This window comes from Hetaerina americana, unplaced genomic scaffold, assembly GCF_022747635.1.
Source record: "Hetaerina americana unplaced genomic scaffold, ioHetAmer1.1.p SCAF_2, whole genome shotgun sequence".
NCBI classification, from domain to species: Eukaryota; Metazoa; Arthropoda; class Insecta; order Odonata; family Calopterygidae; genus Hetaerina; species Hetaerina americana.
Genome location: NW_027286763.1, coordinates 63,046,948 through 63,072,967, shown reverse-complemented (window position 1 = coordinate 63,072,967; position 26,020 = coordinate 63,046,948). Strand labels below are relative to the sequence as shown.

The following is a 26,020-nucleotide window of genomic DNA, read 5'->3' as shown; positions in this document are numbered from 1 at the left end:
TCATGCTCAAGTTTCATGATGAAGCAATTCACCAAGTGAAAATCTCTGTGAAAGGCATCCTAAAGTTTCCTTCGATGCTCAATTTGATATCTATTTATGCAGGGATCCTCAATACTATCAAAATACATGACGTTGATAATTTTGAGCATTTTTGTAAACTAGTCTCCATTGTATCACCAAGAATCCAAAAGTAAATAATATTTAATTAGCCAATGGAGGCCGCCGAACTCTCCATTGGTGGTCACATTGTTTGCATGACATGAAGTCTTACTCACTGAGTAACAATCCTCCCCTATTTTTGATGCTCCCAATTCCAAAACATGCCTTTGAACATAACACTCTCTTTCATAGATGCTAGTGTCTCTTTTCTAGCATCCCTCCCACCCTACGACCCTCCACTTGCACTCAAAGCAATAGAACAGGCATACATCTGACTCCTCGATTCCTAGAATGAGCCAGGGATCAATATTAGACATTAATTACCCCAATCTCGAGATATTTTTCATCCCCCCTCCGCTTCCAAAATCTTCCACATCAATTCCACACTTCTAAACCTTCTCCCAAATTTTTCCCTCCCAAACCTTTCCCCGCTTTCCCCTCCCATTCAGAGTCCTCGTGTTCTCCTCTTGAAACATTCTCCTCAATTCCTTCTTTCCCCAAAGGAAGTTGGTTTGGCCTCCGAAAATTCGGAATACGAGTGAGTTTCATTTGTATGTGTTTCTCTATGTTTTTGTTGGTTAGTGCTATCTCGATTCTCCGTTTACACATTGGCATATTCATTTAATATCATCACATATTCTTTGGGTGCGTTTTTGAGAAGCGATAACCGAGAGTCTACATCATTTTTAAGGTTATTGAGATCAATTAAAATGCATTATTAACAATCATTAAGAAAATGAGCATTTAGCTCATGTTCTTGAGTTTATTAATATGCCTGTGATAAATTCATCCTTGTTTAAATTGTACATTTGAGATACATCATTGACGAAGCAATAGAAATGTTGGTATAATGATGGTGAATCGGGGTACTTCATAGGCATTATTTTCGAAAATTCCTCGGAAGACGAGAATATCATCTTCTTTTCAGGAGGCAACCTCTAATATCCATTCGAGATATTTTCCCACTCTTGTGTATACCCCTGGTTTCCCTGCGTCAGCACATCGAATTCCCCATGATACCACTCCAACGACATCCCATCTGCCGGGTTCTGACATCAGTACCAAAGGACCTCCGGAGTCACCCTTGAAAATAAAATGGTTATTGAACATCACTGCATCATCATTAGCAGCATAGGTTTTTAAAAGTATAACTGAAATTCCAGGTATTTTCAAATGCACCAACTTAAAGGAAAAATGTTCACATCCAAAAACAATTTATTCCATATGACACTATAGTGTAACGAAACTAGTTGACAGCAATACATTCTATCCCGTGAAAACCTGAAGAACGTATTTTGGTTCTTCCTCGTGCACTCCTACGGAATTCCACAAAGTATCGGCCTCAACTATCTCTCAAATTAAAGGAACGCTCTGATTTATTCCATTCACTGTATTCCAAACTAACTAGCGTAATAAACAATACAAAATTCTAATGATTAGAGCTTATAAATATTGAAATACAAATATATATCCCAGAGATAACGACGGTTTGAAGTAGTATTAATAGAATATGATGAATTACTCATATAAGTAAAAATTCTCACTATACAGAACAATGAAAGAGACAAAATGTAGTCTAGCAAACATTTCTATTTTTCCAACCCAGGTTTTGAACACTTGAGCCATTCCAGGTGGTACTTAAGGATGTGGTGTAGGGAACATTCTTTGATTAGAGGTTCATGGGAAGGGGGTTTTAATACCTCTTGTTCTGATGCCGTTGACATCTGGCGTTCATAATATTGTTTCCTGAGGGAATGGTAATTATTTATCCACACTCACTCCCTCCTTCTCTTTTCCCATCCCTCCAACAACTATCTCAACCCCACATGCGGCCTCCTAATCGCTGCCACCAGTTAATGTGACTGCATGATCAAAACATAGCTGGGGAAAAAATATACTGTTTATGTGGACTTGACGTTATCTCATTCATTAATCTGTATTCGCATTATATATTTTAAAACGGATACAATAGAGAACATCAATCGTAAACTTATATGCCTATCACCGATCCGCGAATTTAAATAATTGAGATATATGAATTATTATTATGTAAAATCTGCCTAATTCAAATTTTAAAAATCGTCAGAAATAACAGCAGAACATTTTCAGGTACAGATCAAACTGTTTTCTTATTTCAAACGAGCAAAAGGAAGAGTAATTCCTCATTTGAAGGTATTTTTATACCTGACAGCTGTCCTTGCCTCCTGATCGGTACCCAGCGCAAAGCGCAGTTGACATGATGGGCTGAACATAGGCATCTCTGCAGTCCTTTTGCTTCCAAATCGGTACTTCTACTTCATAAAGAATATCACTCGCGGGACCTCCGTAATATAGATGTCCCCATCCTGCATAAGAGGAAAGTGAATTAAATCCATTTCAAAAATTTCGGTTAGAATTTAGAATGATTATAAGGTTATGAATTCAAAACTCCATACTATCCCCCTCCAACATTTTCTAAAATATACACGGATTGAAGTCTGCATTGTGCATCAAGAGTGAATTGGGCATGACTGCTAATCAATTGAATTCAATATTGTAACAAGGATGTAATTAATGGATAACCATATGAATATTTCCTTAATTGCACCTGAAAATTTTAGGGACGAGTGCAAATAAACTTTACGACTTCTCTGGAAGAAAAAACCCCGTAAAAATGTATTTTTTCAGGTAGTTTTTTTATAATTATAAGCATCCATTGGTGGGTTGCCTAAAATAACTTTATGGCCCAGTAGATATGTCGCAACAGGGAGATAAATTTAGATGCAATAGTTTTCACCGGATAACTAAAGCAGAAAGAAAAACTTCAAGTAATACCAAAAAATCCAACAGATTTAAATATTCCACGTGTATTAAAGCAAAAAAATTGAAGTTTCCTCATTTTTAATTTCTCCGCAAAAATGTACGAACATATAGGTCAATCACCGGCAGTCATTTGTTAACTAAATTTTCCATTGTTCCCGTTCGCCTCGTTACGAGAAAAAATTATCTTTGTTAGGCGCGACATACTTCCTATCGTTAGTGCTCATTTTCATGCATGGTGATATGATTTTCTCTAGAAGAGTACCTTCATCGTAAATGATATTCTACTTACTATGTCCTCTTGTGTTTTTTTCCCTAACGTGCGGACTTTCAATAATAACAAAATGAAACTCAATTAATATTAAATGAATAAAACCACGAGTAAATTAGACAAAAGTATGGTTAATATTAAAATTTCCGCACGCGGTGGCTACTATTGTCATTACACCTCTCGCATATAAATTACTTGCCGAGAGTATTCATTAATAAGAACAAAGAATAATGCTTACGCCTGAGAGTTATGCTTTCTTGTCAAATAGTTTGGGATGTTGGAAAACTCCAATAGCCGTAAACAGTTTAACTTTCAAAACAAAGTAAAAATGATATTAGTTGGCTAACGCCACAAGTCAAAGGTTAGGGTAAATGGTAAATAAGGAAAGGGATAAGAAAGGTGAATACGAATACCCGTATGACGGCCACAAAGTAGCCCTCTTCAGCGTACTGAAGGTAGCCAACTAATCTCATTCATACTTTGTTTGGAAAGGTAAACTGTTTAAGGCTATTGGAGATTTTCATCTATTCAATAAATAAATCCAGTTCTAATTATTTTCGTACTGGACTTCTCGTATACTTGGCCTTAATCAGTAAAGCAAAACTCAATGACATTGCGTTTTCTCTTTATTTTCACGTAAGTTTAAATAAACGTAAGGAAAGCTAAGACTTAATTGAGCTATTATTAATATAAAAAATGTATTTCACAACCTTTATCGCCGAATATACTACCTTAGGGAGGATTAATGACAGATTTCAGGAAATAGGTAAGTGAGCCAACTTTTAAAAATCGTGGTCGTGTTTATAGCCACTATTTACTTTCAATTTATCTTGAAGTACCTTATGGTACTATGAGTATTATATCAAAGATATATTTCGGTCAAAGTCACCTGCTTTGATCCATTTTTTACTTCCTCACCTGACACAATAGCAGAAAGATTCGTAAGTGGGTCATTTTCTTCAAGCTCTTCGTCAGGAGGACTCTCAGGAGGCAAGCATGCTGGCCATATTGCCCCACGGACGAATTCAACCTTCCTTGTTAAAACCAAGATAGCAATGTCATTCTCATACGTTATGCGGTTGTAGTGAGGGAATAGGATAAACTCAATAACTCCAACAGCAATTTCAGCATTACTAGGCTCCTCCAAGTCAAACTCTCCTAGTCTCACAGTCAGATTCTCCGGCTTCAGGCTGTCGACAATAAAAATGCATGCTGAAAAAGCCACTTGGAATATTTCGACGTGGTATTTTTGTACGGCTGTTGGGTGAAATGACACGAGTAAATCATGTATCTGAATTCCTTTGACTATTTGCATATCCATAACCATTCATTTATCCGTTTAGAATGATACAAAAAATTTGTCGGGAAAAAAGTTATGAGACCTTTTTAAATACTTCTTGAGAGACTAAACTAGCTCTCTAATGTCAATTACACGGCGTACTTTCATTCAATGCTGATATGGACATTTGAATTTTTCAAATATATCGCAAGAATTTTAAAACTAAATTTGAATTATTTTAGTTCCCAAAACTAACGAGTTGGTGTAAAAACTTTGGGGAAAATATTTTATTGACAATATCAACAATATATTAACATAATAACATATAAAAATCAAAATTATATTAACATAACTCCTCTGAAAGTCATTATTTCAAAACATTGTGACTTCATTATATGAGGTTATTTTATAAAATTATCATTTTTTTATTATATTGGGTAAAACTAAGTGTTTCAACGATCACACAAAACACAATCCAACTAGTTTTGGGTTTATTTAGTTTAAAATCATTTTATCATTTATATTCACTACAGTGATTTACCAAATCGGTCCATCAATCAAAAAACTGATACTGAAATCTTCATCTAAAGCATTTCCAACACAGGTGCTGCAAATATTTTAACGAACTTGATATGCTGCTTCTACAGGAAGTATCAAGAAGTAATGTCTGTTCATCGCGAAAATATTGTGTTAAATGGGTTGGATTTTCCTGATACATCCTTAATTATGCAATAAATATTATGTTTCTGCATTAATTGGCTTCTCCTTTGATCATTTCTCGGAAGAGGATTTCATTTAAAAATAAAGAAGTAAACTAATCTTCATGCTCTAGTTCCAGACCTTCCAATCTTATATTTAACTGGCCCTTTTTTCTCCCCACCAACATCATTACATTCACCTGAATAAGATTATCCCCGTTTTTTAGCATTAATCATCCTTTCACTAATGATCCTAAGCACTATTTTTCCTGCATGAAATCAAAATGATGTCCCTATTCCTTTTATACTACTAAATATCTCTGTTTTGTCTTCACTTATATATGCTCTCTTATTTTTAACTATAAATGTATCAGATAGATCAGTATTATTTTTAATCGATTTGTGGAACTTTTTGGTGATTTGGTGACTTTTTATCTCGCAATGAAGTACGCTGCTCTTATCGATATTATGCCCTCTATGTCCAATTCCAATAGACTAATTTCTGTAAAATTAACTTCTTACATATATCCCTTCTATTTTGCCTAAATCCCTTCTTGTTCTATATGCTCACACTACTCTTTCCACCACGTTCATTTTGCCTTAATTGTTTCTAAATTTATTTTATTATTTATGTTTTCTATGCTTTCTTCTTCGAAATTTTGCGCTTACACTCTTTCATTTTCTTCTCATTTACCTTTATAATCATCTCTCCGGAAATACATGCCTTCATTAATGTCTCCTTTGCGGACATTGCAATCCACCCATTATGAATAATTCCACCCCCTTCGATTGCGCAATTTCCAAGCCTCTGTGTGTGTGTGTGTGTGTGTGTATATATATATATATATATATATATATATATATATATATATATATATAATTTTTTAGGTAATTTACCGGTTAAATAAGTTTTGGATGGACACAACTACAAAATAAATATCTCCTAACAAAACACATTCCCACATTCTAATCTACAACAGGTCCCTCTTAATCTCCGAGTACTTCCTTCCTCCCTTCATCCCGTCCAACATCCCTATCCTGTTCCTTCCCTTTCCTCGTTTGCCTAACATTCTCCCCTCTATTACAGTCTTCAACATCCCGCTGCCGGTCAAAACCCCCTTCAGCCACCTTTCCTGCCTCAATAGGATTGCTCCCAACAAACCCCTCTCTTCGCCCACCATACCAAGTACTTCCTTATTTGTTTTCTTCTTTGTCCATTTCACCTTCTCCATTCTTCTCCACACCCACATTTCAAAATACTCCAATCTAAGTCTATCCTCCTGCTTCAGTGAGCACGTTTCCGCGCCGTACATAGCTACGCTCTAAATCAAAGTTTTAACAAGTCTTTTGTTAACATCCTTACTCAACGTCCCTGGCATCAACTCTCTCCTCCTCGTAAAATCCTCTTTTCCTAGCGTAATTCTTCTCCCCTCGTCCCTACTACTTTGACCATGTTCGTCCAAAACACTTCCGAGATACGTAAACTGCTCTACCTTCTCTAGCTTTTCCCCTCCTATTTTAATGTTTACCTTAGCCTTTTCCTTCCTGGAAAATCGTATAACCTTTGTTTTTATTATATTGATCCTCATCCCGTATCTACCGCACTGAATTTCCAATTCACTCAGCAATGCTTGCAATCCCTTGGCCGACTGACAAACTAGAGCTTGGTCATCCTCAAACCTAACTGATTTCACGGATTCCCCTACGACACTCATGTCTACCTCTGGCTCTTCCCATGCCTCTTTAATCATTTCCTCTTCATAAACGTTGAACAGCACCGGTGACAATGGACAACCCTACCTTACACCTCTTCCCAACACTGCCCATCCGGACTTTCTGTTCCCCACTCGCACCTGAGCAGTATGAGGAATTTTGTCTACCCCCAAGGCCTTAATTGATTTAGTGCCCTTTCTATCTCATCGTTGAGTATGCCTTGACATTAGCTATCTTCATCTACGTCAGGTTCTCTTTCTATGACTAACCCTGTTGGTCTAAGTTCTTTACCATACAGTTGTTCTACTTATTCCTTTCATCTCTCTTGGATCTTTTCGGTGTGAACTATTTTCTTACCCCCTTTATCTCTAACTATTACCACAGATCTTCCCTTCTTACTTTCCAATAGTGTTTTAACCTTCATGTAGAGCGTACCAATTTCACCCTCCCTCCGCAAACTTTCCATATCCTCGCGCTGCGTCTTCCACTATGCTTCTTTTGCTTGGTGGGTGAGAAGTGGGGATTGTTGGGAGAAATCGTAAGGAGGCAGAAAAAAATGGGTGAAAAGTATTTTGATCGGCAGTTGGATGTTGAAGACTATTATAGATAGGAGAATTTTAGGCAATCGAGGAAAGGGCAGGAATAGGATAGAGGTGTTGGACGGGATGAAGGAAGGGCACAGAGATGAAGAGGGACTTGTAGAGTAGAATGTAAGGTTGTGTTTTGTCAAGAGTCACAAAATATTTATTTGGTAGTTGTGTCCATCCAAAACTTACCTTGACAGGTAAATTACCTAAAAAATATTATATATATATATATGTATATATATATATATATATATATATATATATATATATATATATATATATATATTGTACGTATCTAGAAAGATGTATGAGGTGCCTACATCCATAGAAGTGAATTAAGAATTCAGCGGCTGAATGACTGCCGACAAAGATTATAAAAGTATACGTATTATTAAATCGATAAGGTACTTGTTGGGTCGCGGAACTCCAGGGTTGGATTTGGACTACTGAGAGCCCGGGTTCGATTCCCGGGCAAGCTTCTATGGGCACCCAAGCTATGTGATTTTTCAAGTACCAGATCTTCCTGAGAAACCATAACCGATACAGGGAAAGGAATTGGCCCCCGTACCCTGATGTGTGCATTTCACACGCCATCGGGCTTAATACTGGGTGAACTCCATCATTACCAACCAAATCGACTTATTGCTAATGGTTTTTTAAACGGTACTTAGTATGTACGCTTTGTGACACTGTGAAAAATGTTTCTTCTTTATTTTTGGTGTCATTGAAAGATGTATGCTTTCAACTAAATTATTCTGAAATAACTACGTCAACTAATCTGACCTTTCAAGGTTAAGCGCAAAAAAGTATGTTCAATAATATCCAGCAATTTTTCATGTAATAAGTGGCAAAAACGAAGACATTGAGGGATCTGCGAAGGTCGAAAAATATTTTCGTGTCGAATAGTTACCCGTGAAGGCAATGAGCGGCGGTCATGACGTGCATATTCGTAATGAGAGTCCCTCCGCAAAAGTGAGTAGCACCATTATCGCGCATTATTGCAGCAATCCAAGGCCACCGTCCTTCTCCAGATACCCTCCAGCCACCCACGATGCGACCCTCATGAGGGAGGGCTAATCCGCAACCTTGAATACAAATACTGTATTAGGACAATATCTTGTAAATTTTCAACAAAAAACAATGCCACTGATACAAAACATTATTTGAATACCCAATACCACCAATGCTCACTCAATACAACTAATTATAACAGGCTATGGGCCTAGGGGGCAGTCTCGCCAGCCCAAAAAGACAACCTCTAGCTATTGTTAACCTTTGGGCAAAAAGCCTAACGCAAAGAATTACTACATTTGCTAACAGCATAACAAATTGGAAAGCCAGGTGCATGGCAACGTAGGTGCCACAGGATAAAGCAGCGAAAGAAAAGAACTGCTTGCAGGTGTGATCACACATTTGAACGTAGTTTAAGACACACGATGTACTCTTTCACTGTTCGAGAGGTGATTTTGTGCAAGTGCTCTTCTAAAAAATGACTGCGCTTTTTCATTCCAATTAATATTTAATCAGATTCAAAAGACGCATAAGAGAAGGCAAGATACAGCTATAAAATGAGGACCTATGAAAAAATAGATAAGCTTTCAGAAGAATTTACGAGAAGCAGCCGATAAGACTATAACAAATACAATTATATATCGAGTGCAAAAGTACGATGCGCATATATCTTTAACTAGAAGAAGGCGGTGATAAGTGCTTAAATAAGGAAAAGGGCTCACGGGCCATTTGCTTTAACCAATGAATTCTACGGCAGTACATATGTCAAATATTCCTGGTAACACTGGAAACAGTTTAGAGAATTGCACGACATAGTGAAGGATGATATTGACCCTACAAGATATAATACATGTTGACCCACTGAAACCGAAAAAATGCTGTGTTTTACGGTAAGTACGAGTTCTTTTGCAATTTATTTTTGGGAATTAGAAAATGTTTTGCTTGGAATCCACAAAGGAGGCTTTATTTACCGAAATACTTTCATTAAACTGTAGTAAAAACTGTAATACACACCAAAAAATAGTTAAATGCTGCCAGAAATATCAGTGTTCATTGAAATTATCATTTGAGGTGGGTAAATCTGAGTGAGAAATTAATTGTGCTCACTGAGGTGTTTTGTCAGAACAGCTAACTAGTAAGCAAATTGTCCTGATGTGAAGATTGTGATGGAATCAAAGGCCTGTCGGTTGAAGGTTAACTGTAAAGTTGCAATGGATGATATATATTTTTGTCCTGTTGAGTAATCTGGAAATAAGGTGGGCGCTGAACCGGGTTGACTCGTTCGTTAGTTTATGACATATTTTGTAGTGTAGCTTCCATCTCTGTGACAGTTTAATGGGCATTTTTTCTTGCAATATACAAACTCTGATAATAGTAGCATTTATTTCGTTGCCTTGTATGCAGACATGAAGAAGTAAAGCAGAGGATCCCTTCGGGTTTTGGTTTCTTTCGACTTTCTTCTTTCCTCTGCACTTTGTTTTGATCCCCCTTATCTCTCTCTCTCTCTCCCCATGGATTTTTTAGTCCGTCTTATTGATGCTTATAAGCTTAACGCATTTGGACGTTCCATCTGTCTCTAACGACTTTACCCCTACGTCTAACTCCGTGTCAGTTCCTCTTCATGCACTTCTTGTACTTTCTGAATGTTCTTCATTTTCACTGTCATAATCTAATCTGCAATCAAGTTGTCTTTTGAGCATGTGCGGTTTGAAGAATCCTACGAGGGTCATCCGGAAAGTAGTACCCGTTCGTGAAATAAAGACACAAAAGTAAATATTAACAAACATAAAAAATTTTATTTGAAAGAGGATACTTTAAACTACTTCTCAACATAATCTCCAAGCAAATTAAGGCATTTGTCATAACGTGTGACAAGTTTCTGTATTCCTGCTGCATAGTCCTTCGCCGCCAGCTCATTGAGATACGCGAGGGACCCATCTTGCACAAATTTTTGCATAATGCAGATGGTGTTTAACAATTTCATGAACAATTGTTCGAGAAACATTGGGAAAATGCTCACAGATGTCATCAATTGTGACGCGCCGATCGTTCCTCACGAATTCGTCAACTGAGCTCACCAGTTGGTCTGTAATGACAGACGGTCTCCCCGAACGCTCATCGTCGTGTGTGTTCCCCCTCCCCATGCTGAAGTTGCGACACCACCGCCGAACAGACGACTCGTCCATTACATTGTCTCCATACACCTCCTTTAATTGGCGATGAATATCACATGGGCGAACGTTTCTTGCATTGAGGAATTTAATCACTGCCCTCACTTCACAACTGGCGGCGTTCTCAATTTTTTTAAACATTGTAAACAATCACAGAAACAACACAGGCAATGCTAGCGTCACGCAACTTGGCTCAGAGAAGGCAGACAAGCCACTGAAGCTATCTGACCTCGTCCAGCGGCTACTCGCGTCGTCAGCACTTCATGCGGCACGAACGGGTACTACTTTCCGGATGACCCTCATGATGTTATTGAAACTTCTATATCTTCATATTTTCAGCCGAAGCTACAATTTTTGAAATATATTTGCTATTTTTTGATCGCATTTCTATAGAAAAAATACCTCAGTTATTGGCTGATTGCTTTGAACTGCACTGCCTTGAAATTACTTGTTTCATAGAATCAACAGTAGAGTGTTTTTTTTATTTTAATACTAGGAAAATTGATAAAGATTAGAATTAGGAGAATTAGAGTTGGATCTCCGGGAGAGTCACCGTTATATACAATTAGATCTTGAAGAAACATTTAGATGGTCATGACGCTAACCTTGTACGTCGGAAGGAAAATAACGAATGCAAAATTTAGCGTGAAAATATACACAATAAACAAAGAAATGTGGTTAAGCAATCTTTACTAGCTTGGCTTATTTCTTTCGCCGGTACTTGATCTGAGGAAACAGCCACAAGAGAACTGCCTAGAGTAGTGGCGCAGGCATAAGGAGGCAGATCCCACGTACAGGGTTCGTCCGGAAAATAAGTGTACTGATTTTTTCCCGCCGCTCCAGGCGCGCCCAGCACCGCTCTGGCGGGCTGCAATTGGAGGGGGGTATGTTGGCAAGCGACGCTGAAAAAGGCAGTCGGCTCTGAGCTGTGGTGTAGTGAGGAGCTCTGTTAACGCGAACCTCCACGCTCGACCCACGTCACGGAACGCCTTGCCGAAGTTTTTGGAGCAGCGTTATTCCATCAAATTTGCGGTAAAGCTTAGGAAATCGTCTACCGAAACTGTCGGTATGATTAACCAGGCATACGGGGAGTCAGCCATGTCCAGAAACATGATCTTTCGGTGGCACAAGATGTTCGTGGAGGGCAGAGAAGAGGTCGACGACGAACCAAGGTCCATCAACGACACTCACCGACGAAAATGTGCGAAAAGTTCGCGATGTACTGAACTCTGATCGTCGTCTTAGTGTTCGGATGATAGCAGAGCAGTGTAATGTGCCAAAAACAATAGTGCACGAGATTATTAGGGAGCAATTACAGATGCGAAAAATGTGTGCAAAGTTGGTGCCGAAAGTGCTCAGTGATGATCAAAGACTCAATCGTTTGGAAATCGCGACACAACTTGCGGATCACTGCAAAAATGATCCACATTTTTTAGAGACTTCTTTCTGTTCCCAAAGATAAAGAGGAGTTTGAAAGGAACGCGATACGGGACTTTGGACGCCGTCAAAGAGGCCGTGACGACGTGTCTTCGAGAGGTTCCCGATGATGCCTTCGCGGGAGCGTTCCAGGAATGGGAACGCCGCTGGAACAAGTGTATCGACTCAAAAGGGTCCTATTTTGAGGAATATTAGCTTAAGATATGTAAAAGTGTAATAATTGTTTTTTCCTGAGCTCAGTACACTTATTTTCCGGACGAACCCTGTATATCGCCGAGAACAAATGGCTTTCAACAAAATCAAGGGGAAATTAGATGTTTATACCTAGTTGGAGTATCGAGGATAACTACAAAATCTCTTTTGACGCCGCTGTTTTATACAGAGTATGAAGGTTTTAGGTGAGACCAATAATGAACCCGAAACCGTTACAACAAAATTTTCTTTCCAACCCACAATATTTGAGGTATTCGCCACCAGTTTTATACTCCTCCGAACTCTCCTATATTCATTTCCAATCTTCAAAATGGGTTATTAATTAACGAGATGGCCGGCAGGTAAGGTGGTTAATTATTGATAGGTGGATAATATTTTTTAGGTAGGATATTCAGAGAATGCGGGAAGGAGTGGAGAGAAACCCAATATTAACATAAGCTTATTTGATATTTTAGTACCCCAAAAGCCACCGATAGGGCGCGTGGCAGGGGGTGAATACGTACCAGATTAATTTTGACCCGAATATGACCCTACTACGGTCGAAAAATCTGATTCTGATCCCTTATCGTTCGTGAAAAAAGTGACATTTTAAATCTATCTGTTCTACACTTAATCTCTCCAATTTTATTGATATGATGTCTCCTACCGTAGTACGATAATACATTTTCAACATCACTGCTAAAGAGACCTTCCAATTTATGTAAGAGCTTCAATCTGTAATTTAACCTTCGCTCCGTGAGTGATTCTCAGCGTATCTGCTCTAATATTTTGGATACACTACTAAGTTTATCATAACAACGTTTTCAAATCTAGATCCTCTAGACTGCACGCGATCCAATTCGGCAATCAATCCAACTTCGCGAGGATCCCATATACTTGCAGCATATACTTAATGAAGCCTAACCAGCGAAAGATAACATTTCTCTTGGACCTTTTCATCATATTTTCCCAGTTTACTCTTAATTAATGAAGCCTAGGAGTCTGCAATTTTAAGTTCCATCTGACGGAAGGCTTATTTCACTTGAAGTGGTCTCCACATGGTACCCCAAGTAGGGATCGAGATACATTAGAAAAATTCTGTCTCGGGATGAGAAGCCAGCACACTAGCCACCGCATCAGCCCGATCCCCGTATGGATCTAACAACATACTCGTTCCTACTCGAATCAGTTTCCTCTGCATTATGGTCGCACTTTTTGGCCTTCATTTTGTGCTTAGCGGGTAATCGATTAATAGTGTTGTAAAACACTTTTCTTCATCGAACAGCCTCAATTATTTTTTTTACCTATGTTACGACGAACGAAAATGTGATCACTATGACTTTTCACCGGAAAGTGCTGTCTGGGATCTACGGTATGCAGGTAAACGTGGCACAGACACTTCTATTGAGCAGTTGTACTCCACAGATATCTGCCGTAAGCCACCCTAGGTGACCTGCAATGAATGCATCTCAGCTTGCGAGTGGCCCAAGAGACATCATCTGCTAATAACTAGAATTGTATACTTTATACTATAAGGCGAACTTCTATGGTAAGATAACCATTGATTATGTCATGCCTTAAATAACAATGAAATAAACTCAGACAATGATAATTAAATTATTTTTTATGCAACATATTTCTTTCCACTCACGAATCAACTTTGCAAGTTCTCTGATGATAAATAATCGACCTGGAACTCGTTAAAATTTAAATACTTTAAATAGTATGCTTCCACATATGTTTGACAGATGATCACCATACCACTTTCTGATACATTTACAGGACCAGTTGTTGTCCATACTATCTGATGCGGTCCACTGGTGGCAATATGAGGCGTAGACGTTAACAAGATGGGTGTCTGAGTAAATTGCTGTTCATCTGGGCAGCAAACACCAACAAGCCTTAGAGAGAATTAAAAAAAACCTTATCATGGTGGCATTTATAAACACAACCGAATTAAAATACGAGGGTCATCCGGAAAGTAGTACCCGTTCGTGCCGCATGAAGTGCTGACGACGCGAGTAGCCGCTGGACGAGGTCAGATAGCTTCAGTGGCTTGTCTGCCTTCTCTGAGCCAAGTTGCGTGACGCTAGCATTGCCTGTGTTGTTTCTGTGATTGTTTACAATGTTTAAAAAAATTGAGAACGCCGCCAGTTGTGAAGTGAGGGCAGTGATTAAATTCCTCAATGCAAGAAACGTTCGCCCATGTGATATTCATCGCCAATTAAAGGAGGTGTATGGAGACAATGTAATGGACGAGTCGTCTGTTCGGCGGTGGTGTCGCAACTTCAGCATGGGGAGGGGGAACACACACGACGATGAGCGTTCGGGGAGACCGTCTGTCATTACAGACCAACTGGTGAGCTCAGTTGACGAATTCGTGAGGAACGATCGGCGCGTCACAATTGATGACATCTGTGAGCATTTTCCCAATGTTTCTCGAACAATTGTTCATGAAATTGTTAAACACCATCTGCATTATGCAAAAATTTGTGCAAGATGGGTCCCTCGCGTATCTCAATGAGCTGGCGGCGAAGGACTATGCAGCAGGAATACAGAAACTTGTCACACGTTATGACAAATGCCTTAATTTGCTTGGAGATTATGTTGAGAAGTAGTTTAAAGTATCCTCTTTCAAATAAAATTTTTTATGTTTGTTAATATTTACTTTTGTGTCTTTATTTCACGAACGGGTACTACTTTCCGGATGACCCTCGTAGATGAAAGGAAGTCTGGGCTAAGAGAGGCGTGACAAGGATCCTGAGTCCAAAAAATATAAGTATCAAGGGAAAGTGAAATTCCAGTATCATAGTGCCCATTCCGCTTTTTTCGGATTTAATTACAAACTTGTGGAAGTTGAATAAATATTTAAATTGTAAGTACATTGAAATATAAAATAATTCCCCACACTAAAAATACGATAATCGGATGCAGGTGTTCCAGAGAAAAGTGAATGCTATGTTTCCAGCAAACTCCTTGCTGTGCATTTACAGAAAGGCTATTTTCATAAAATGCGCAAATCAAACATACAATCCATTGTAGAGACAATAGTCAGAGGTTTTAGGTGGCCAGGAAGATCGTCCCAAGGTATGGCAGTAGCGTTTCAGCAGGCATTTTCCATAAAAACCTGATGACGTTACACAGGGCCGATTTTTCTGTAAAAAAATAAAAATCACTTGCAGATTGATTGATAGGGAAATGTGCAGTTACTCGGCCTGTCTCCAGGCTAACCAGTGAGTCGAAATATGTAACCCATGCCATTGCTTTTCCTCATTTCTCTCCTTCTCTGAAGGCATTTCTGCCTGACCTATCTAATATTGACCTTCATCCGATATTCGTACTATCCGACCATCTCTTGCATAGCCGGCTAATACCACTTCATCTCTAGATATTTTAACTTTATATATATATATATATATATATGTGTGTGTATATATATATATACTACCTTGATCAAAAAGTTCCCGGAATAACCACCGTGTGGCGCTCCCATCGTTCCGATTTGAGTTCTGCTTTATTTGTTAAATTGGTACATCTGTTGTTGATATTCCCTTTAAATCTTAGTGTCATAACTTGACATTTGCAAAAGTTACGGTCGGTTTTCGGTATGTCCATCAGTGCTTCCTGCGATTTTTCCATTATTTCCTCTCGGCTGCTAAAACGCGTTCCCCGTAATGGTTTTTTAACTCGATTGAACAGAAAGAAGTCACAGGGAGCCAAATCAGGTGAATTCGGTGGCTGTTGGATGGTATTTGTTGCATTTTTCGTCAAAAAATTACGAATAATGATAGCACTGTGCGACGGTGCGTTATCGTGGTGCAAAATCCACGAGTTTTCTGCCCACATTTCTGGTCTCTTTCGGCGAATTGCTTCACGCAAACGTCTCATAACGCCCAAATAATACTCTTTGTTTACTGTCTGGCCTTCTGGCAAAAATTCATGATGCACTACACCGTTGTAATCCATGAAAACCGTCAGCATTGCCTTCTTTTTTGACTGAAAACGACGTGGTTTTTTTGGTCTCGGCTCATTTGGTGAACGCCATTCACTTGCCTGATGTCTGGATTGCGTGTCGTACTCATAAACCCACGTCTCGTCTCCAGTAATGATCCTTTTGATGAATGTGGGATCGGATTCAGCCTCGCAAATCATGTCTTTTGCGACGTCAACACGGTCTCTTTTTTGCATGAAATTGAGGTCTTTTGGCACCAACTTTGCTGCTACACGACGGAAACCCAAATCATTAACCACAATGTCTTGGGCGGATCCATAGGCAATGTTCAAGTCCTCCGCTATTATCTCCGCTTACAATTGCTCGTCCTCCCAGTGATTATCCAGGCGGTCTTGTTACTTGCTCCTGAGACGTTCAATGCTTGGATCAAGGGGCGCTTATTTTGCGTTTCCCGAACAGCTACGTACTACAATTTCCCACAACTTCTCCCGCACAACCACCTCGGCGACAGACCCTTCAGAGGGGCCTAGTACACTGGCGTAAATCGTGTTCATTAAACTCCAGCCATTCCAACAAGCATACTTTCATTTGCTGACATCACCATTTATCACTGACAGTAGGAGGGTTACCCCACGTAAAATCCAAACTCCCTGTCTACCAGCGCCTAACCCGTCGGAGGCGCCTGTATGCTTGACGACCTTCTTCAATGTCTTACTCGCTTCTGCCAACACTCGTCAAATCGCTCCAGGTGCGAATGATTTTTCCAACTATTAGACATGTATAGTTTTTTACTAATGACAATAACCCAACTCTCTATTGATTCTTCATCAGGCAAAGGCCACTAGAGTCGGTAATTCATCGCAGGGAGGCAAGTCGCATATTACTTGATTCGTTCCCCAAGCTTTGAGTCCTTGCGAATAAATGCATTTTTAGCTTAATGTCGCAGTGAAATGGTTGATGAGCCAAGGGAATAGCTCCTCTTGCTTCTATATATGACTTATTTGAGACCTGATTCACGCGGTACCATGTTTCAGACTTTCCTTTCAGCAGCCTCAGGATTAAATGCCGCATAATCTCTTTGGATGCCATATTATAGGATGAAATCATCGCGGTGCTTCAGGAACGAGACGTCTTTACAATCTCCATAAAAAAATTCAGGTATTTCTGCTTCCCAAGCATGGCCATTTGTCACATATCCTTGCCCTTGCCTACGATAGATATTGTGGAATCGACAATTTACATCCAATATTGTTCCTATACCCCAGGAGTAACCCCAGAGCGTCTGTCGCCAACGAACCTTTTCAATGCCCCCATAGCCCCGCTGTCAATTCGTCCATATTGACTTAGTATTTAGACCGGATCTCTGGCATTGAAATTCGGCTTCAACTTTTACGTACTGATTATTTCACGCCGTCCCTTCTGATCGTGATTCAACTCCAAACGAAATCAACTAGAGAAATAATCTATAATCTAAAAGAAGGGTCGATTTTTCTGCGTCTTCTTTTGCCCAAGTCCATCTGAAAATAGTGTACTGGGAATTTGGGCGGATCATGGAAAATTTCGAAATGGATTGAGAACACGATATTTAAGGAATAAATTGATCTTTCGGATCGTCGTGGGTCGAGACACACGCGTCAGGTTTACATGGCACGTTTATAAATTTGTGGACCCTTTACCCCACCCTATCCTCCCTATTATACATAATATGCTACATTGTATTTCCTTGTCATAGAATTCATACATTATTTTAATTTTTATTTGTATGTTTATATAGCTGTGCATTTTTTCTTTCATATATTAATGCATTTTTGAACGGCAAAATTTTCTATTTCCAATGTGGCTAGTTTTCTTTTGTCATATCTAATTTTTTCGCGATATTTAATGACAGAACTGATGGACACACACACCAAAGTTTCGCTCGTCACCTAAATTATTCGGGCCCTACATTGGGCGCTAAGTGTAATGGTCCCACCCATAAACATTCTATCTACTATTTACCCTTACATTATTCTCTAGAAATTTAACTCTACGCTTCATGAGCAGTAAATTATTATGGCAGTCGAGAGTACTGATGTGATTCTAATGTACTAATTTCTTCTTTTTCGATTTTTTGGATCGTAGAAAGGTTGTGGGTACATAAATGTACCGCATTAAGTAAGTAACGCATTAAGTAAGTATGTAACGCATTAAGTTTCAATTTTGTTTCCGGACTTTTTCCCTTAGCTTTCTGATCATCAGCATAGTTTTCTACGCAAACAATCAATCACTGGGTGTCTGATACTAGAATGCAATCGATGAAATGCGGTATTTTATAACAATTTTACCACCAACAATATTAAAGTTAAAAAAATAAATATAACTACAACACAAAAATGTTAATAATAAGATAGACATGATATCTTGGGCTTGGTTTCCCAATGGAATGGAGGTTCATTAGCATGACAAAAAGGGACTGGCATATAATCTTAAAAAACTTTTCATTGAAATACAAAGGTAGAGATCGATTAAAACTTGATAAAGATTAGTTTATCAAAACAGGAATTGATAAATCAAAATAAATTACTATGGTGTGATTCCACAAGATATCAAATGTATGATGATGTTAGTACTTCAGAGGAAGCAATAGGAGTAGACTCCTTTGAAATGACGGAACTAAGGCACGCTCTGAATTAACAAATAACAGGAAAGGCACTGGAACATGAGAGATCTGTCCCAAAAATAAGTAGCATAAATCTGAAGAAAGAATATATTGTAAATCAAAGTAAAAATCGCTAAAATTCTTCATGAGGGCACCCTTATGAATCGACACACAAATGCCAATGCCTCCGCCAGTTGTGGTATACTTCCTGTAAGGCATCAACAGGATCCTCGTTCAGAGACCTCGTCATGGCCTCTTTGACATAATCTAGTGGTCCAAAATAGTACTCAAGAGGGGTTTTACTTGGGTCGAACTGAAAGACCCATATCTCGCCACCCAGTAACCACCTACTCTAAAATATTCGGGTCACTTTCACATTGGTCCAAGAGGTCCAAGGCAAGATTGTCACACAAGCAGTCTTCTGACTGCACCTTGGGGACCATCTTGGCACACCTTTCTCATGGCTAAATCTTCTGTAAGAATGCAATGCACTGTTGTTTTGTGAGTATTGCACTCTTCTGCAGACATCCTGACACTTGGGCCTCAATGAGAATTGAGCATGTCTCTCACTTTTTGCACATGTTCATCACATTGTGTTGTTGATGGATGTCCAGGGCATTCCTCGTCGTCAACCACCTCTCTACCCTCCCGGGACATCTTATGTCAGCGGGAAACCATTCCTTGGGGCATTGCTGTATCTCCCGAACCCGATTTTCCGAGCTTAACACAATATTTTATCGCGTATCGTTGCTTCATGGAACGTAGCATCGTGAATTCGTGACGCGACCCTCGAGCAGGGGTCCGGTTCTGTTGTGATCAGGACATTGTAACGGCTCACAGACAACTTACGTGGGTCGTTTGCTTTCCCAAGACCTCCCACCACCTACTCCGCCACAAATCGCCCCACTTTAGCCGGCCACGTCGGCGGAAAAAAATTATTCTACATTTTTTGGACAAACCATGCATTAGATTCATTCCGAATTGATAAAGAATACAAGAATAACTTAAGAAAATAGAATGCTTAATCTATATAACATGTGATGAATAAGACACGGAACACGAGACATCATATCGCTCAGGAAATATGTTTAGAAAAATAATTAATGACAGACAAACCATGTCTCGTAATATACCATTGGAAGAACACGATGTCTAACCGAAGGGAAGTTCTTGTACAGACTGTATATACCTCCGAACATATAATCCACAAAAAAGAGTTAAACAAAGAGACGCATCTACCTCTCATAGATTATGAAATACGTTTTCGACCATGTTATCAGAAACATACTGTGACCAGTAATGGAATAAGGGGATATTTAAAGCATATGAGTATGGTACGACAATATCCATTTAAAATAATTATAATTTAAACAGGAAAAAAGGTGACAGAGGAAATTCTCATAAACCATATGTTAGACAAGGGTATAGGATGTCATCGAAAATGAATAGACAAAATATAAATCCGATAAAATTGACAGCAAGGAGTACAAGCGTTTGTAAAGTGATCTTACATTCAAAACAAGAACGCAGATTAACAAGTTAAAGCTGCAGCGATTAAGCATTTTTTAACATATAAAAGACTTCCGGATCTTCAAGTTGTCTACATCATACCACCGTGCTCTAGAACAAGTAATGTGGAAAAAACTACTCATACTTAATCACATTAATAGGAGCATTGCCGTCAAAACTCGTTCCAAGTTTCTGCGAGTACATACGTACGTGATGGTAAGAATTCTAAATAGGTGCTTTTAAATAGTACCGCTTCTTCCTTTACCCATTTATTTTAGCGTATTTCCCGTAGCAAAGCTTCTTATTTTTACTACTAGATATATCAGGAAAAAATATGCAAATTGGCTGGTCATATAACATCGCTTTGAAAGACGAAAAAAAATTCACCACATTCTTTTCGATTTCATCACACCAGCAAATGATAGGAGAACGATGTTTTTTAAGTTGGACTTAACAAAATTATTGAAGATATAATTGGTTTTCTTGGGCACATTATTTTAGTCACAACATTAGATCATCACCTGCAACAGTAAAATACAATGAAAAGCGGAGCATTACCCAATGCGTATAGAGCGTAATATTAAGTAACACAATTAATTACCTTCAAAAAACTAATTGTTCGAATCCTCTCGTCAAAGTGCACACTATCTTCGTCCTCTTCAAAATATTCTCCATTGATCCATTTTCCACTCTGTACGAATCCAGCGTGGTTATCTTCAGAAAAGGGTAAAATATTACAATTCAAATAAAAACTGACAACAAAAAATAAAACTTATACATAATGAACGGCCACAACTCTGTACTCCTTCGTACATCATAAGTGGAACTTTCCTTAAGATAAGTTAAGAAGGCCCGTTTAAAAAAGTTAATTTTTAATGCTAGTAGTTATAAAATAGAGCCAATCAACATTTATCCCGCCGTTCAAAAATAAAATTACGAACAACGTACATGCATTCCTTTCACGGCTTTTCTTTTCGCGATAGACCAAGTCAAAAAAAATTGTCTCTTCTTTTCTAATTCTTTTCCCTTGACCCGATCCTAGGATAATAATTTTGACTCATGTCATATGTACATACTTTCATTCAATCCCCTTCTGTTCTTGAGGTTTCCAATATTCCTCGAATCGGAGTGCCTCTCCGACCATACTCACTAGTGACTTTCTCGCTCTACACCGTCCTCTAAATCATTTACTTTTCTCTCTTGCGGGTATATTGTTGGTGCTCTGGCCCTCGTCTATTCCATCAATATGAGCACTCCAGCGTAGCACACTATACCAGTCTATCACTGGTGCGCCCAAATCCCATTCTTTCAAGAATCAATCATCACTACATCGTCCACACCTATACTAAACCCAAATTCTCTTCGACTACCCCATACATGAACACATGTAGTCGACCCTTATGCTAATCTTGGCATACCAAAAGCTCCCTTCTATCGATTAATGTGGGGGGAAGAACACTTCGCTATTCTGCCATTCATGCTACATTGGAAAGACATTCGTAATGTTTAAATATTCAACATACCATAAATAACCTTCATGCCGTATTTCACTCTCCTATTAAGCTATCCGATCAATATTCACATAAACATTTCACCAATACACAAAAATAACCCACCTGGACAAATATTTCGTCGCATAATCTCACTATTCAATCGTAACTCCGTTTCCGCTCATCGCAAACAAAACGCTTACGTCTTGGACGAATTTATTCTCAATTTCACTCCCTGACGTCATCCAGGGCTCAATTGTACTCTTCTGGGCTCTCATCCAACAATATTATTGCACCGTTGGCATAAAAAAATGGTAAATTTATTATCCATTCACAGATTGAAATTCCATAGTGACATTTCTCGTCCTTGAGTCATACCATTTTATTTCAAAACAGCCACGCATGGTCACATTCACTCTTACATACAGGGTTGCACCCAAAAGTGGTAGGACTGATTTTTTTACAAGAATTTTATTGACGATATACTTACATCGACTTAATAATCTTCAAAGTATGCTCCTTGAGCTGCTACACACTTAGTTTAACGTTGCCCCCATTCCCCGTACGCCCGCTGGAAATTTTCTTTGGGTATGCCGTTGATGACCCTCGTCGAAGCCTCTTGAACGGCCTTTATCGAGTCAAAACGTCGTCCCTTGAGCTGTCTTTTCATCAGGGGGAAGAAGAAGAAGTCCGGTGGTGCCAGATTGGGAGAATAGGGCGGGTGCGGCAACGTGGCAACGCCGTATTTGGCCAGGAGCGTTCTGACGACGAGCGCGCCATGGCACCATCTTGGCGCACACCTTGCGCATGGCCAAATCCTGTGAAATAATGCGTTGGACGTTGGATGCAGACAGACCCAACTGGTCTGCAATTTCTTCACTGGTTAAGCGTCGGTCTGTGGTCAGCAGTGTCCTCACTCTGTCCACATTCGTGTCGGTTCTTGCCGTCGACGGCCGTCCGGAGCGATGGTCGTCTTCAACGAGCTCCCTACCCTCTTTAAACAACTTGTGCCACTCAAATACTGTGGGACGGCTTAAGGCATTGTCCCCATAAGCCTGCTTGATCATATCGAGGGTCTCAGTTGCCGTCTTCCCGAGTTTCGCACAAAACTTCACGGAATAACGTTGCTCTAAATTCAGATTCATTTTGTTTTTCGACGCGGACAAAAAACTTGCTTCACTAAAAACGGTGTCCTCACTCAACGACAGCCCGCAGGCGACTGAGGTTTGTGTCGGTCTGTTGCTAAGAGCCCCCTCCACCTTACCCTGCCAGGCAGACCCCCCTCCACCGCTCCGTTCGCGCCAGAGAAAATCAGTCCTACCACTTTTGGGTGCGACCCTGTATAACTATCTTCATGAAACATTCTCTTACGTTCATGCTATGAGCATCACTTAATTACAGCTCATTCACTCCCCAGACGATCAATGATCTTCTCAATTTAGTCTGTTATATGACTAATCTATATTAAAAAATGCACTATTAACTTTCAAACTAAGTATATCTACTTCTAAATAATTAATTATTTCATATAACTTCACATAACCGATAAAACTTTAATGCATGCTTATAAATTTGCAAAGAGTAAGGGCAGCATCTAAAATACAAAATACATGAATAGCTCTCTTAAATTTTGCCTATCGAAAAATGCAGTTGGCCATGATGATGAGTGTAGGTACATGTTTAATTCAACAATGTAAATTAATATAAATACCTCAAAAATTAAATAATATCCTTTAAAAACGCTTTAGAATACACGAAGCACATAAACTGCGTTTTACCTTTCCCGCTGTCTCGTTTGGCCTTTCTTCTTATCTACAATCTGCTTCATGCAGCCAATAATGTCAATTCTCCCTTAAGTGGGGTTAACTTAAATTGTTTTCTACGGCATTATTCTTTGATTTACCAAACCTTGAATTTTTACCCTTTATTCCACCCCTGAATTTGTCTCTCACCTGATGAACTTCCTTTTACTGCAGTATTTTCGATACGTTTCAACATTCTCCTCTTTTTTCAAGCCATCACAACGAAAGTTTACATTCAGCTTGAAATAGATAATCCACGAAGAACAAAATAAAGTGTTTCAACAAAATGCTATCTTTCCCATTTAATTCCCGTAGAAGACATAATAGTATATTCAAATGCATGACTATAATCGCTTAATAGGATAAGAGTAAAAAAAATAAATGCAACCCATGATTTTAGTAGAAAAACTTCAGGTAACACCATGTCTCTACTATTGCGTCAGTATTTTCAACTGCTCACAAGAATGTGTACTAAAAATTATGCTGAAAGAGGTGATTTATAAGAGTTAAGGATATATCAGTAACACATGACAAGAGTCCCTCACTTTCGCTGGATAAGAAACTCAATTATTATTGAAAATACAGCGACTAAATTTTTTAACATTAAATATTTACCATAATAGTTTTTCCGTAAAACTCTTATCGACACTATAATTTCCTGTGATATCAAAAATACAGCATTGTTCATTCATTAAAACGAGTCAGAAGATAAAACAATCTGATAAGAACAAAAATACAGCACCCAATGAATATTAAATATATTAAACCTAATGATAATACCAAGGAATATGAAGACATGAACTATTAATAATTTCCTCATTCTGCCATAAAACATTAATCGTATTCAAAATTAGTAAGAATGCCATCTGTTGATAGAATAAATTGTGAAACTCCAGGAAAAAATTTTTAAATAGATATACGTTAAGGGAAGGAAAGTTATTTCAAAGTTCACTGTGCCACATGTATTTCAGTATTTGCATTTGACAAAAAACAAGATATTACCTGCAATGGCTTCGGTGGTTTTTTGCCCTCCTATGGCAAGAATTTCAGTATAAAATAATAATGCAATCGAAAAACGGATGCTTTTGATACACCACAAAGTACTTGCCATATTTTAGGATAAATTCAAAGCTTTCTTCCCAACGCTGGGGAGCATGCTGTTCATGGTTAGACCTCGCACTGGGGGTACAGATAAAGAGAGAGACTCGAGCATTCCTTTATCGCGTTTTTATTTATCGCACATGCAGACTGTAGAATGGTGTGACGCCAGAATTTCCGATTCAGAACTCCAAGAGAGTTTAATAACACCCCATTCAGCCATGCTATATATTTCAATCTAAAATGAAAAATACCCGGTGTATTTAAACTAAATTCAATAAGAGCAATATTTAGGGGCAATTAAAAATTTTCAATTATTCTTGCGCATTATATTCCTAACATTTGACTGTTCCTATTCAATGCCAATATTTAATCGCCAATCAGTCAAAATTAATCCGGTCAAATTCCTTCAGTATTCCCTTAGCTTCATCACTTGGTAATGACTACCAGAATTCTTAAAGTATTTGTCATTGCAAATTATATTAAACACTACACATATATAAAGTTACGCATTATTTTCGTGAATGAAACATGTGGGCTGGTGAATTTTGTAAGATAAGGGGTTAAAGATATTGAATGTGGTTATGGGGGTTATAATGATAACATGAGCGTATTAGGGAAGAGAGATTTTGGATGCCGAGGGACACCGAATGGGGAGGAGATGGGGACGGCGGAAGCGTGGTGTGATATCTAGAAGGGAGAGTGGAGGAAGGCTTGGTTTTCTTTAGCAACGTTAAAAATGATCCGAAAAGGAACACGAATTAATTCAAGGCGTTCATTTTGCAGCCTTCGAATTCCAACTGGAGAACGGTGGTCAGGAAATCACTCCTTTCTGCAGATATCAATGATACTGAAATTAAATTCTCATCATTTTCCCAATTCCACAGTAAATGGCGAATTAAGCGAAATTGGATGTTTTTGGTAGGTTAAGGGCTTAAAAATTCGAGGAATTGTTTCGCCAACCATATTTTGAAATTCCAGTCAGTTTTCCTTAAACACTGAGTCGCAAGATTCCATAACTTGGTGAAAACGCTGCGGTTGAAGGTAAAAATCCTTTCATTTTTGTGACATGAATAAATAAATTTTTGCTTATTAAAAAGTACAGAAGTGGAAGAATTTGTTTTGCAGTAGAAATGGCACTCAATCCAAGGGGTAATTTAACGAGGAAAAAGCAATCTTATCTACAAGAGTTAGTGCAAACGGGTGAAAAGGAA

The 26,020-nt window shown here is 38.7% G+C and overlaps 1 protein-coding gene across 1 annotated transcript; it reads right to left on the bottom strand.

Annotated features, from left to right (window-relative positions):
* Positions 1 to 918: 918 nt before the first annotated feature.
* LOC139687869 (venom protease-like) lies at positions 919 to 24,862 on the bottom strand. Its single transcript, XM_071585204.1, has 8 exons — positions 24,711 to 24,862; positions 21,018 to 21,130; positions 15,348 to 15,472; positions 14,079 to 14,218; positions 8,417 to 8,591; positions 4,148 to 4,419; positions 2,344 to 2,504; positions 919 to 1,242 (listed from the first exon to the last, which is right to left on the bottom strand). Exons 1-8 carry the CDS (start codon positions 24,817 to 24,819, stop codon positions 1,084 to 1,086), a joined length of 1,254 nt encoding a protein of 417 aa, XP_071441305.1. The 5' UTR covers positions 24,820 to 24,862; the 3' UTR covers positions 919 to 1,083.
* Between the last annotated feature and the right edge of the window lie 1,158 nt (positions 24,863 to 26,020).